Source organism: Saimiri boliviensis, chromosome 8, assembly GCF_048565385.1.
Source record: "Saimiri boliviensis isolate mSaiBol1 chromosome 8, mSaiBol1.pri, whole genome shotgun sequence".
NCBI lineage: Eukaryota > Metazoa > Chordata > Mammalia > Primates > Cebidae > Saimiri > Saimiri boliviensis.
The window spans coordinates 127,393,039-127,407,799 of NC_133456.1; the positions used below are offsets into that span (position 1 = coordinate 127,393,039).

Genomic DNA, 14,761 nt, shown 5'->3' on the forward strand with positions numbered 1-14,761 from the left:
AGCACTACAGAACTATATACTTACAAACGGTTAAGATAGTAAAGTTTTTTTTTTTTTAACCACAATAAAAATTAAATAAACAAAACAAAAATGCACATGGAAACATTTTTATTTAATACAATAAAACTTTTTTTTTTTGAGACGAGTCTCACTCTGCTGCCCAGGCTGGAATGCAGTGGCACCGTCTCAGCTCACTGAAACCTCTGCCTCCCAGGTTCAAGCAATTCTCTTGCCTCACCTTCCTGAGTAGGTGGGATTACAGGCGTGCACCACCACGCCTGGCTAATTTTTAATTTTTTTTTAGTGGAGACAGAGTTTCGCCATATTGGCCAGGCTGGTCTTGAACTCCTGGCCTTAAGTGATTCACCCGCCTTGACCTTCCAAAGTGCTAGGATTACAAGCGTGAGCCACCATGCCTGGCTCAGTAAAACAAACTCTTTATTGATGGCAGCTGGCACTCACTCACCCAGGCAGGCAGTGTTCTTTGCATTTTATCTGTAATGGAAGTGAATCCTTACAACAATCCTATAAAATAGATGCTGTTCTTATTCCCATTTTACAGAGGAGGAAACTGAGGAAGACAGAGGCTGAGTAACTAATTCACTAACGGAGCCGGGTGGTGGGGTTGAGTCTGCTCTCATAACCCCTCATTTTTACTGGCTTTCTGCAACTTGCTAGAGATTTTTTATTTATTTATTTATTTATTTGTTTATTTATTTATTTATTTTTCCCTCCCTCAGGTTTATTTGTACAAATAGCACAGGGGGACCCCGGCCCCATGCAGATGGCAGCCCCGGGGGGTCGCACCCGTCCTTCTGTCCTCACATTGGCAGAGAGATCTACTCTGAAGTCTTTGTAGGGGCCTGGGCACCTGTGGGAGCCTGAGCTGGAACTGAAGCTGGAGGTGCAGCCTGGGCCTCGTTTTGATCCTTGGCCTTGGCCTTGGCCTTTGGCCGGCAGAGCCTGAGCCCCTCGGCAATGCGAGCACGAGCACGCTTCCCAAGCTTGGGGTGGGCAATGTAAGCAAGTCGATCGAGCTTTCGGCTGACACCCCCCTTTGGGATCTTGGGCTTAACCTCCTTGGGCTTTACGAGGGCCATGACGGCCTCGGCACGTGCACTCCTGGCCTGGGCACTGCTGGCCTGCGTCTTCTTTAGGCCCTTCTTGTTGTGCTTCCTGGCAAAGCGCGTGTTCCTCAGGAACTTGGGGTTCACCCCCTTAAGAGATTCGTATCTTTGTGATCGGGGTTTCTTGATACCATTTCTGTGCCATTTTCGGGACTGGTTGTGCGTGGTGTGGTTCTGGGACTTGGCCATGTCTGCACCTGAGCCACGGTTGCCGAAGCGCCTAAGACCGGAAGATAGAGATTTTTTAAGTTAATTAAGTTAACATGGTGTTTATGAAGGGATATTTTCCAGAATGATTAAGTTCCCGGCTTCTTTTTGGTTCACACTGAGTATGGCCAGGAGGTGGTTTTTTTGGTGGGATTGTGCAAAGTTTGCGTCCCTGTTGTGGGTTTAACCTGTGACCCTCAGCTTAGGCTTTTTATTTTTATTTATTTATTTTATTGCATTTTAGGTTTTGGGGTCCATGTGAAGAACAGGCAAGATTGTTGCATCGGTACACACATGGCGGTGTGGTTTGCTGCCTTTCTCCCCGTCACCTGTATCTGGCATTTCTCCCCATGCTCTGTCTCCCCACCTCCCCACCTTCCCACCCCCACACCGTCCCTCCCCTATTTCCCCCAAGGAGACCCCAATGTGTAGTGCTCCCCTCCCTGTGTCCAGGTGTTCTCATTGTTCAACACCCGCCTATGAGTGAGAACGTGTGATGTTTGATTTTCTGCTCTTGTGTCAGTTTGCTGAGACTGATGGTTTCCAGGTTCATCCATGAACCTATGAAGGACACGAACTCATCGTTTTTGATGGCTGTGTAATATTCCATGGTGTATATGTGCCACATCTTCCCTGTCCAGTCTATCATCAATGGGCATTTGGGTTGGTTCCAGGTCTTTGCTATTGTAAACAGTGCTCAATGAGCTTAGGCTTTTTCTCACAGAATAAAGATGAATGTAGTGGTGACGCTCTCAAATCATACTCATCACCCAGAATCAGGAAAACCTCTGCACTTACTTGGGAAACTGGATCTCACTTTCTGGGGCTTTGTTAAGGACTCGTAACTTCTTGCATGGTGCCCAAAGACAGAGTGGGTTTCTGGACCAAATGAATGCTATCCTATAATTCTACAACTTGAGCCATGTTCCAGCATGAGGGAAGGCACTATCAGGTTTCTTTGGAAGAGGTGAGGTGAAGATGCACGTAGGGACACGCGTTCGGGATTCCCCTGACCCACTGTTGGCTCGACCCTTGCTTCCTGGGCTAAAACACGACCCTGCACCCGGTCTTAGAAAGTCAGGCCTGTCTTTGGTCGCTATGGGCTGAGCTTTCATTTCCAGCTGAGTTGGTCTCAATGCGTAAACATCCACTGAACAAGAAGAGAACGTTTCATTTTATTTTTCAGATTCAGTGAATACACGTGCGGGTTTGTTACATGGACGTATTGTGTGATACTGAGGTTTAAGCTTCTACTGAACCCATTACCCAAATAGTGAACATATTCCCAGTCGAAAGCTTTTCACCTTGACTTCTATTCTCCCTCCCACCTTTCGGAGTCCCCAGTGTCTGTAATTCCCATCTTGATGACCATGTGTAGCCAGTGTGCAGTTCCGCCTTAGAGGTGAGAACACCTGGTGTTTGCTTTTCTGTCCCGGTGTTAATTCACTTAGATTATCGATAATGGCCTCTGGCTGCATCCATGTTGCTTCAAGGGACTTCTTTTTTATGGCTGCATAGTATTCCACGGTGTATAGCAAATCACATTTTAAAAATCCAATCGACTGTTGATGGGCACCTAGGTTGATTCTCTGTCTCTGCTATTGTGAATAGTGCTGCAATATGCATGTGAGTGCAGGTGCCTTTTTGGTAGGAAGATAATATTTTAATATCTTTACTAACACATTGACCTGATTGGTTCCTCCTAAATTCACAGGGGAGGTTTAATTTCTAATTGAGTAGAATAATACCGTATGTGCACACAATTCTTTGTTATTTCCTTATAGGTGAAAAAGCAGTTAGTGAAAACTGTGTAGTGAGAAGTTCTTTCTTTGGACCAGGTGAGGTCACTCACTCCTTCATCTCCCAGATACGTCTCAGAGTGACAGAAGAAAATCACTGCTTTTGTTTAAAGTAGTCAAGTTAGATGAAAGCAGCTACTTTGCTTAGCTAATTTCTATTTCTGTATATCTATATAGAGATATGTTTATATATATCTATATATCTATATCTATATATAGATATGTCTATATATCTATATCTATATATAGATATGTCTATATATCTATATCTATATATAGATATATATGTCTATAATCGTTATATCAATGTAGATATAGATATATAAACATCTATATAGATATGCATGTCTATATATATATGTCAAGACATAGATATATAGACATATATATCTATATAGATATAGTTATAGATATGTCTGTCTACATGTGTATAAAATATATATCTATATCTATATTTCACTTTAGATGATAATGCCACATTCAATTAACATCCACTGGTTTTCAACTCTGGCTGCACATGAAGAGAGTTTTAGAAAACTTTGAACTCTCAGCTGGTACCCCCCTAAATTCTGATTCTGTTGGTGTGGGGTGCAGCATGGGCATCGGTAATGAGAAAAAAACCACCCCAAGTGCTTCTAACATGCAAGTGGGGTGAGAAACGCTGTTGGAGCGCTGGTTAATTAAAAACGGGCTTGTTAGGAGGGGAAGATGTTGGAAATTGCTTTTCTCGTTTAAATCAGTGTATGATTCACCTGAGTGACAAACGTGGCCCTATAAATGTGTGTGTCTGTCCCCTGGGAAGAGTGGCTGTGTCCCAGACTTCGAAAGCCATCCAAACTGGGTTGTTCCGCTAACATTGATCCTAACTTTGCCTTTTGCACTGGGCAATTCTTTCCTCCCGCCTTTCTCTGGCTACCGACTGAGCTTTTCAGGTGCCACCCATGCTCTTAGCCCCTCCCGGGCACAGCCTGTGGCATGAGTCCACTGGGCTGCCAAGCTCTTCCTCAGTTGCTCTGTCAATTGCCGAGATTTCTGGGATGCTCTCCTGGGTTCTCTAAGCCCTTCACTCTCCCTGGTCCCTGTGCTGACCTTCACTGCATAGTGGTTCTGCTGTTTCTCCTCCTCCCTGACCCAGGCCAGGCTCTCCCTGAAGGGCCCTCAGGCCTCTGCCAGCCAGGGTCAACACATTCCGCATCTGGTCCCTATTCCCATGCGAACTCCATCAGTAACAGAAGCCCGTCCTCCCTCCCTCCATTAGTCCATTCTTACACTGCTATAAAGACACTCCCTGAGACTGGGTCATTGACAAAGGAAAGAGATGTAATTGACTCACAGCCCTGCACTGCTGGGGAGACCTCAGGAAACTTACAACCATGGTGGAAGGTGAAGGGGAAGCAGGACATCTTACAGGGTCACAGGAGAGAGAGAGAGAGACAGACAGAGAGAGAGAGAGAGAGAGAGAGAGAGAGAGAGAGAGAGAGAGAAAGAGAAAGTGGAAAGTGCCAGACAGTCTCAAACAAGACCACTTGAAAACTCACTATCAGAACATCAAGGGGGATATCCGCCCACCCCCCCACATCCAGTCACCTCCTGCTGGGTCCCTCCCTTGACATGGGATTATGATTCAAAACCAGATTAGGGTGGGACACAAAACCCAGTCACCGTCCTTCCTCACTAAGCCACAATACAGATTCTTTCTTTCTTTTTTTTTTTTTTGAGACAGAGTCTCGCTCTGTTGCCAGGCTCCAGGCTGGAGTGCAGTGGCGTGATCTTGGCTCACTGCAACCTCTGCCTCCCAGGTTCAAGCAATTCTCCTGCCTCAGCCTCCTGAGTAGCTGGGACTACAGGCGTGTGTCACCAGGCCCAGCTGATTTTTATATTTTTAGTAGAGACGGGGTTTCATCATGTTGGCCAGGATGGTCTTGATCTCTTGACCTCATGATCCACCCACCTTGGCCTCCCAAAGTACTGGGATTACAGGCGTGAGCCACCACGGTCGGCCCCAGAACGCAGACTCTTGAATATGGAGTGTATTGGAGTACTGTGGCTGTAGACACCAAAACACAGGTGAGCTGGCCTAAGTTGGCCCAGGGGCCCAAGAGGCAAGCCTTTTCACAGTGCTCGTCTCGCCTCTGAGGCTGGGCATTCACATGGCCCGTGTCATGACCACCAAACGTGGGGAAACTCCACTATGATTCTGTAACCAGGCAGACACAGCCCTGGTAACTTGCTGTACCAGCTACGAATACATTTTGAGATACACTCTTCCTCTATTGCTTATGCTGGAGTACAGTAGCACACCCATAGCTTATTGCAGCCTTGAACTCTTGGGCTCAAGTGAGGCTCAAGTAAGGCTCCTCCTGCCTCAGCCTCCCAAGAGACTACAGGCACGCAGCAGCACATCTGGCTTTTTATTTTTTATAGGGATGGAGTCTCATTATATAACCCAAGCTTGTCTTCAACTCCTGGCCTCTAGTGATCCTCCTATCTCGGCCTCCCAAAGTGTTGGGATTACAGGTGTGAGCCACCACTCCCAGCCTGAATGTAGCTTTCGGTGGCCTCAGAGGTTTACACAAAAGAGCGGGACAGCTGGGAAAGACCCACAGAGACAAGAGTGACAAGTAGGCTTGGTGGCTTCTAGGCCCAGCTGTGCTCGTGACTGCGTGATGCTCGGTAAGCACAGTTGTTACGGGCTTGTTTTCTAACCAGTGAAATGAGGGACCGTGTGCTAGCCCTTCGTGCCCTTCAGTGCGCATGTGAAGCTTGGGGGGGTCTTGTTAAAATGCAGCTTCTGATTCAGTAAGAGAGACCTGAGATTCCACATTTCCAGAACGCCACAGGGTTTTGCCTCTGCTCCCTGTCCATGGGCAGCAAGATTCTTGCCCCTGGGGTCTCTCAACTCTGGAAGTCCTCCAAGATCTTATGTGGTTCTTGCCCACTGGTCCCTTCCTTCCCTCCCACACCCCACTAGACATTCTGGTCTTCAGAAACCTTCTTTCTCTCCTCATCCTTTTTTTTTTTTTTTTTTTTTTTTTGAGGCAGAGTTTTGCTCTAAACCCAGGCTGGAGGGCAGTGGCGTGATCTCGGCTCAGTGCAGCCTCTGCCTCCTGGTGCCAGCAATTCCTGCCTCAGCCTCTCAAGTAGCTTGGATTACAGATGCCCGGCATCATGCACGGCTAATTTTTGTATTTTTAGTAGAGACAGGATTTCACCATGTTGGCCAGGCTGGTCTCGAACTCCTGACCCCAGGTGATCTGCCCGCTTCGGCCTCCCAAAGTGCTGGGATTATAGGTATGAGCCACCACGCCCAGTCCCGCTCATCCTTATTTAACAGCCTGCTCTTTGCGCACCTCAGTGCTGTGTCATCTTCCTCCCCGAGGGCTCCAGTGTTCCAGCGCTGATGCTCCCCTTTCCTCCCTCTGGCCGACCTTGTTTAACACCTGGCTAGGTAAAATGAGGGACAGGCTGGTCTTGCTCCCCCTAACAGCACTCATGTGCAGCCCTCACAGGCATCCCCTAGACACAGAGGTTGACCTCTACGTGAGAAATTGTAAAGCGGCATTTAATTAAGCAAGCCAACCACGTCCCACCTCAAAATACTCTTTATTATACATTCTTTTCTTCCATGAAAGTTATATGGAGGATTTAATGCAATTGAAGTCAATAAAAGTCATCTTACTGCGTGGCGGGATGTCTTGTGGGGTCTTAAACTTCAGTGCACACTGATGCAATTTTGGAGCGCTTCAGAGAAAATATTCAAACGTATGAGTACAAAACGTTTGCAGGTCCTCTGGGCGGAGGCTGCGCACGTGCCTGGGCTGGCACACTGTGCTGTTTTTGAATGAATGAATTGAATGAATGCATTGAATGAAGGAACCTCGCTAGCTTCCTGGTTCTGGGACCGTGTGTTACCACCAGATGGCAGTAGAGTATCAAACACGGAAAGCGACTGACGCACTGATGGGCTTTTTGCCCAACTCAGCAGAACGTTTGCACCTAGGCTTTAAATTGCATCGTGTGCTCTGCAACCTCCTGGTTTTCTTTTGGGAAGACAATCTCACTCTCTTTGCCCAGACTCTGAAGAATCACAGACACTTGCCATGAGGTCAGTGCAGGCGAAGGAACTGTCATGCGGCATCGTTTGCTCCTTACACTTTTCTTATAAACTTTTCCCCCTCGTTTCACGGTGCTTTCAAATTGCATTTATTATAAAGCAAAAAGAAAGTGTTTCGCATAACTTCTCCCACAAGCAATTTTAACCAGCTTTGGCTTTACTAATGGTTTTAATCATGTTAGGTTTGACCTTGACCTTTTAGCCACACCGCAACCACGTCAACCCAACTCCCAATAATTTGACAAGATTTTCAAAAACGAACACTTGTTTTATGTAGTTATTAAATACACACCTGTGTAGCACACATGGGTATTCATTGGTCTAACGCAATTTGCCATATACTCTTCTTTCTTCCACCTTAAAATCAATTTTGGGGTTTTCTTCCCTTAGTAGACACCATCGGAGTATTGGCAAATAGGCAACTCAAGTTATAGCTTCAAAGGCAAAGAACCAGCCCTTACGTCTTAACACCATTCTCTAAAATCAGTGTCTAGTGATTACAGATGCAGGTCTTTTCACTGAAAACTGTCCTCAGAATTTAAATCGGGTACGTCAAATAAGCTCGCTTAGATTGAACACACTGAGAGCCATCTTGAGTTATCAAATATAGCATTTTATAATGATATAGTAAAGAATAAGGTAAAAGGCTTCAGAGTTGGACATTTTCCCACTGTGTCACGCAGTTGAAAATGTGTCAGTCGTGAGAATACTGCTACCTGAGAAAGCCGACATGCTAACTGCTGACTTGTGGCTTTCTCCCCATCCTACATATGTGGTAACGACTTTGGGACCTGCCCTCAAAATTCCACTTTATAACTGAATATATAGAGTTTACAGTTGGCGTATGTACACTGCAGTACACGAGTTACCAAGTAGGTTAGATGTAGGCCACTGACAGGTACCTAAGTTACAAACAGTAATTCTTTAATAAGCCAAACGATTGGAGAGGTGAACATTTTTACAATGTCTCTGGCTTTAAAAAATAAGATGGGCACCGTCGCTAAAGCAGGTTCTAATTGCCTATCTAATCTAACAGCGAGACTGACTCTGAAAAGGATTTGCACAACGTCACCCCCGTGGATCTCTTCCACGAAGCCTCTTACATGAGTAAGATGGGTCAAGGAAGTAATGTCTAGCCTATCAAAAATGTTTTTAACCACTAAAGATTCCTACGAGGTAAAGTAAGGAGAACAAACATTTTAGCAGGATGGGCAGAACAAAGCCCCTCCCATCCCATAATGATGGATGCCCCATCATTAGCAGCGTAGCTGCCCATTTCTTATCTTGATTGACAGCTTAATAACGGACCTGGGGCTATCTTTTCAGTACTAACACACAACCTTACCAATTACTTTTAAATTATTGCTAATCTGTCAGAAAATAACAAGCATAAGGAATAAAAATATCCGCAAAACAGAATCGTCTGGTTAAGCAGCTTTTACTTCCGGTGCCTTAAAAGGTTCAGTTTGGAAAACTTGCTAGAATTTAGTCAATAGAATTTAGGCACTGGCGATTTTTTTTTTTTTTAAAGAAAAACTTGTAGTTTATAATAGTTCATTGGTTCAATTAGGAGCGAAAAAGAAGGGAGTTTTGTAATGCAATTGTCCAGCAAAGGAAAACGCTTTAAATTGGGGGATTATGTGCGCAGACCACCTGTGGGGCATTCAGAGCCCTTTTCTATAAAGCTTCAACCCATGCCTAGCTGCCTGCAGGCTGGCTAACAATGCCGGGAAAAGCTGTTTAAAAGGCTGAGGACTTGTGCCTCCGGTCTTCACTAACTGTTACAAGTCTTCCTCTCCCGCGCTCTCTCTCCTTTTTAAAGTAAAAGTCCCACATCCCTTTAATGGAAGAACTTTAAGGCTCCGCGGTGGCCAATTGGTCTGCAGTAAGAGGAGATGGGCAGCGGGGAAAGAAACTTCAGACTATACAGCACATTTGCAGAGGAGAAAAGATCAAAGTTTTTCAAACTCAAAAGACCAAGTTCCCTACAGATTAACCCTATTCATTTAGCTCCTCTTAAAGGAATGATGTGCTGAGCCACTGGGCAGACAGGTAAAAAGTTCAACAATTGCTGGAGCATTCTTCTGTTAATTCAACAGCCTTCTGCTCAAATAAATTAGCTTAGTCTTGACAGAGGAACAATAGCTTTTTTCTCTAGGAAAAGCAGCACATTTGGTATCCACAAGCATTGAAGGTTATTAAGATGTTAACCCGTTAGTTTAATCCATTAAAGAGCGCCTGCTCCCCTACCAGATTGTCAAGTGACTTCTACTGTAAAGGGTGAGCTATCGTTTAAAACATTAACCTCTACACCTCAGCCATGCGTTCTGTCCCTGGATCACCAGGTGCCTTCAAAATCACGGACTCCAGAAATGAATGCAGGGTTTTGAAACCTTTAGTGATACCATACAGGATAAATAACAAGGCCTAAGGGGAGGGACTGCCTTGGAGAAGTTCCATGTACATCCACTAAGGTGAGAGTTGTTATCCATGGATCAGAACAGCGCTCCCATGAAAAACACCGTCTTCAGGGAAGGTGCAAAACTCGATTTTGATTTCAGTTCAACAATGATATTTACTTGGCTAACAACTTAAAGAACTAGAGTTTAACAAGTAATTTTCTCCATGCCTGAGGTCATGTACAGAATGACAAGCCAGAAAATGTCCATTTTCCCCATGCGTCCTTAGCAAGCACTTTAAAGGTGACAGCTCAGAAGAGGCGGGGGAGAGGGTAATGGTTAAATCATTTATCAAAAGTCATTTTATTGACAAAATAGAATACTTATATCTGTTCATACAGGGGTAAGCCTCTAAACTTTTTACAAAAAAATGTACACACTGTATATCTTTGGATATATACATATTTTACACACTTTGTACAATTTAACAAATAATTATATAAATACATCGTCTAATGTGAGAAACCCGTATTTACTTGGGGTGTATAATTAAGACATTTCTTGTTTGTTTACTTAAGGCATCTGCCTGGTCATTAAGAATACCCAAACCGTGCAATCCCGTCAGGTCGCGGTCACCCCTCCTCCAGGGTAAGATAGGGGTTGACGTAGGAGAGTCGAGGGAGAAAAAGAGCTTCTCCCAGGTGAAATCTGTGTATCGGACTGCAAACCCAGCCAAGGGCAGCCAGGGAGGGCTCCAAGCCTCGGCTTCTGGAAACGCCGCAGAGTCCACCCTACTCAGCCAACAGAGATTAACGCGTGGCGGGAGGAGCTCCCCGCACATCAATGGAGGAAAAGGGGCTGGGTCTGGGAGGCTTCAATGCCAGGTACTTTGTTCTAAGTGAGTCTTTTAAGTCCCAGCTAATGGATACCATTAAGAGTTCATTATCATGCTAATAGCAATCAACACTGTGAAGGGGTGGGAACCTCAGCCCGTCAAGTGTCCCTTCGCTGCACTGGTCTCCTCGCCCGCCTCCCCAACCCTCCTGGGCGCCCCCTCCCCTCCGCTCAGACCTGGGACAATGGCATCTGCTTTGGATAAGACACGGAACTGGCCGTGCCAGACCGCCACGTCAGGCCGGTGCTGACGTCGCTGTAGAGGGAGCCCCCGCCGCCGCCGGGACCCCCGCCGCCGCCGCCGCCCCCCGGCCCGCCGCCGCCCCCCGCGGCCGTGGCGCCCGCGCCCCCGCCCCCCGCGGCGCCCTTGCTGGCCCAGCAGCAGCGGGTGCACAGCGAGCGCCAGGACTCCAGCGTCTTGCCGGACCAGACCCACACGCCCGAGGTGATGCCCACCACCAGGCACATGAAGTACTTGAGCATGAAGACGGCGTAGTCGGGCCTGCGCGCCTGGTCGGGCTGCAGGTCCCGCAGGCACGGGCAGTTGTGCGTGGCCTCCCAGCGTGGGCGGTTGTGCTGCTCGTAGAAGAGGCAGGCGACCACCACCGCGGCGGGCACGGTGTAGAGCACGGTGAACAGGCCCAGGCGGATCATCAGCTTCTCCAGCTTGTGCGTCTTGGTGGGGCCGTCCTGCTGCTTGATGACCGAGCGGATGCGGAAGAGCGACACGAAGCCGGCCAGCAGGAACATGGTGCCGATGAAGAGGTAGATGACCAGCGGCGCCAGCACGAAGCCGCGCAGGTTGTCCAGGCTCTGGTTGCCCACGTAGCAGATGCCCGCCACCGGGTCGCCGTCCACCGAGCTGAGCGCCAGCACCGCGATGGACTTGACGCTGGGCACGAGCCACGCGGCCAGGTGGAAGTACTGCGAGTAGCCGGCGATGGCTTCGTTGCCCCACTTCATGCCGGCCGCCAGGAACCACGTGAGCGACAGGATCACCCACCAGATGGAGCTGGCCATGCCGAAGAAGTAGACCAACAGGAAGACCACGGTGCACAGCGCGGGGCCGGTGGTCTCGTAGCGCACGTGCTGCTCCACCGCGCCCAGCTCCTCGTACTCGCCGCGCCCCCCCGGGCCGCCCGCGCCCGCGCCCGCCGCGCCCGCGCCCGCCGCCGCGCCGCCCGCGCCGCCCGCGCCCCCCGCGCCCGGGGCGCCGCCGCTGCACGCCACCTTCTCGTGGCCCGCCACCAGGCGCACCAGGTAGCCCACCGACACGAAGAGGTAGCAGGCCGAGAGGAAGATGATGGGCCGCTCCGGGTACTTGAAGCGCTCCATGTCGATGAGGAAGGTGGAGACGGTGGCGAAGGTGGACACGAAGCAGAGCACCGACCACAGGCCGATCCAGAAGACGGTGAAGGCGCGCTCGTCCTGGCTGAAAAAGGGGTTGTGGCACGGCAGCGCGCAGTTGGCGATCTGGCCTGTCTTGACGCGGTTGTAGAGAGGGTGGCGCTCGCTGGACACGCTCACCATGGGCGCGCGGCACTGGCACCCGGGCTCGCAGGGAGCCGCGCCGCCGCCAGGGGGCCGCACCCTCCCGCCGCCGCCGCCGCCGCCGCCGCGAGCTGGGGGCGCCGCCGCGTCCCCGCCGCCACCGCCCCTGCCGCCGCCGCGGTGCGGGGGCCGGGCCCCCGGCGGGCGGCCGTGGCCGCTGCCCGAGGGCGGCTGCTCGCCGGGCGGCGGCGGCGGCAGGCGGCGCGGCGGGCTGGGCGCGGCCGTGGTGAGGTCGGTGCGGTTGTAGTCCATGCACAGCGTGTCGGGGTTGCCCTGCTCGGGCAGCCGCTCGCAGCGCATGCGGTCGGGCCAGGCGAAGCCGTACTGGCGCATGAGCGGCGCGCAGCCGGCCTTGGCGCGCTCGCACACCGAGCGGCAGGGCGGCAGCGGCTTCTTGTAGTCCTCCAGGCAGATGGGCGTGTACATGCTGCACAGGAAGAACTTGAGGTCGGGCGAGCACTGGATCTCCACCAGCGGCCAGAACTGGTGCACCTCCAGGCCCGCCTCGTCCTGCGTGTCGTGGTTGAACTGGTTGGGCATGTAGGTGTAGTTGTAGCCGATGCCCTTGCACAGCGGCACGGTGATCTCCTGGCACGTCAGCTCCTTGGCGGAGGCGGCCGCAGCGCCGCTAGAGCGCTGCAGCAGCGCCAAGGCGGCCAGCAGCGAGGCCACTTCCAACAGGTAACCCCACTCCATGCTGCGCGCCTCGGCCCGGTGCCCTCGCCCTCCAGGCGGCGCGCAGACTGGTGCCAGGGGCCCCGCGAGACAGCCGGAGACGGGCAAGGCGGGTGATCTGGAGTCTCCCTTCTGCTTCGCCCGGGAGGGGGGTGGTCTGCCGGTAATCTGGCCCCTTCTCGGGGCGCGAACGCAGCGGCGCGGTCCGCAGCCTGGGCAGGGCCCTTCCGCACTTCTTTCCGCCGCTCCGGGGGTTTGAAGGTGGCCGCAGGCTGGCGCCACAGTCCCAGAGGGTCCGCTCTGCTCGCCCCGGAGCGCGCTCAGTCTTCGCGGCGCAGAGGCGCCGGCCCTCGGCTCATCGTCCCGCGCTCTCTCGCCTCCTCTCCGCACGCCCGACCGCTTCTCCGCGCCGCGCCGGGCGGCAGCGACTCCTCCGGGCACAGAGGGCGGCGGCGCAGCAAGTTTCCTCTCGGGCCGCGGTGCGCAGTCAAGATGGCTGGGCCGGGCCGCTCGCCGCGCCGGGTCAGCCCTGGCGGCCCCCGCTCGGCCCCCAGGGGCTCATGCCCGCCCCCAAGGCCGCGCCGCCGCCGCCGGAGTTGGGGACCCGCCTCGGCCCAGGCCGCCGCCCTCTTTCTCTGGCGTCCGTCCTTCGTCCGCCCGCTGCGGGGACAGACGGACCCCCGCCGCCGGGAAAAGTCCGGGCCGCGGTCGGGCGAGGTGCACGCAGTCCCCTTCCCGCTGGACACACAGGAGCAGATCCAGACCGGAAGGCGGAGCGGACACCTGAGTGGCGCGGCTCGCGCCCAGCCGCCGCCTCCTCCTCGGCGGGAGCAGCGCCCTTCGCCCAACTTCCCGGCTCCGGCCCCGCTCGCGCCGCGCGGCCGGCTCATGAATATTTATACAGCGCGGACTCGGTCTCCGCCTCCAGCCCCGCGCGCCAATCGCCGGGCGGCGGGGCGGAGTCCACGCGCTCCCAGGGCTCAGCCTTCCTTAAGGCAGTCCCCGAGTGTCCGCACCGCTGTGCGCTCTCTCTGCGGATGGAGAGTTTTGGTAACCTTGGGATTGACCGCGGAGACAGAGCGTAGGCCACGGCTGTCCCCACGGCGCTGAGTGCGTCTGAGGTCTTGGTCCCCTTTCCCCGAGTCTGCCCTTGGGGACAGGGACCGGGTTTGGTGCAGCGTGCGCCTCCCCGGCGCGTTTCAAACCAGCCAAGCCCCTGCTGGCACCCTCCGCGAATGCGGGTGACCTGCGGGCGGCGGGGTCTCGCGCTCTTCGGGACAGCGCAGATGAGTGCGCGGGGCCCTGCAGGGGCTCGACGCTGAGAGGACCTGGGGAAAGGGGTCCTCCTTGGGATTCTTAGAACGATGCTTTATGAGACTTGGAGTTGTGGGGGGAGTCGAGTCATTCTAAAGCGGGGCTGGACCAGGGACGTCTCAGGTGAGATGCCCGGGAACCCAGCCTTGGGCGCGCAGGGGGCGCCGGGGACAAATGCCCGCCTGGGACTCTCCTCCCGCCTCCGCTGCGTGACCCGCGAGAGCGTCAGTTTCCCCACCTGGAGAGTTGGGTGATCGTAGCAACGATCTCCAAGAGGGTTTTGATAATTAGGTGAGTTAAAATATGGAAAGCCCCGGGACGCCGTGCTTTCTTAGGAAGAAATCATTCCATTTCTTTTTAAAAATCAAAACAAACCCCGAAACTTATAAATAGGACAGACTGGAAACTCCGGGGCTGGATTCCCTGCCTGCGCTTGGGCTCTCGGGACGTCTGTGCATCCATCCCAAGTTCACACGTTTTTGCCAGAGCCTCCTTTTCTCCGGTGGGAGGCGGCGCTGCGCCCTGGCGCGGACTCCGGGACGCGTATCCGCGCTCTGCACGAGGCCGGAGCCGGACCCGAGCTGCTTTTAGCAGCCGCTTGGGCCACCGCCAGCCCCCGCTGCCCCCGCCGGCTCCGCGGCCACCTTAAGACGGGCCGGGAGGGGGGCTGCGGGCGGCCCG

At 52.4% G+C, this 14,761-nt stretch overlaps 1 protein-coding gene and 1 pseudogene across 1 annotated transcript; both read right to left on the reverse strand.

The window, feature by feature from the left end:
• Positions 1 to 766: 766 nt before the first annotated feature.
• On the reverse strand, positions 767 to 1,340 carry LOC101037104 (large ribosomal subunit protein eL29 pseudogene; annotated as a pseudogene).
• A 6,499-nt stretch (positions 1,341 to 7,839) lies between these two features.
• FZD8 (frizzled class receptor 8) lies at positions 7,840 to 13,638 on the reverse strand. The gene has a single exon (XM_039478990.2). It carries the CDS (start codon positions 12,785 to 12,787, stop codon positions 10,712 to 10,714), a length of 2,076 nt encoding a protein of 691 aa, XP_039334924.1. The 5' UTR covers positions 12,788 to 13,638; the 3' UTR covers positions 7,840 to 10,711.
• Positions 13,639 to 14,761: the final 1,123 nt, after the last annotated feature.

What these genes read in the sequence shown, in the direction of transcription:
- FZD8 (XM_039478990.2), bottom strand. Translation starts at nt 12,787, where the DNA reads ATGGAGTGGGGTTACCTGTTGGAAGTGGCCTCGCTGCTGGCCGCCTTG.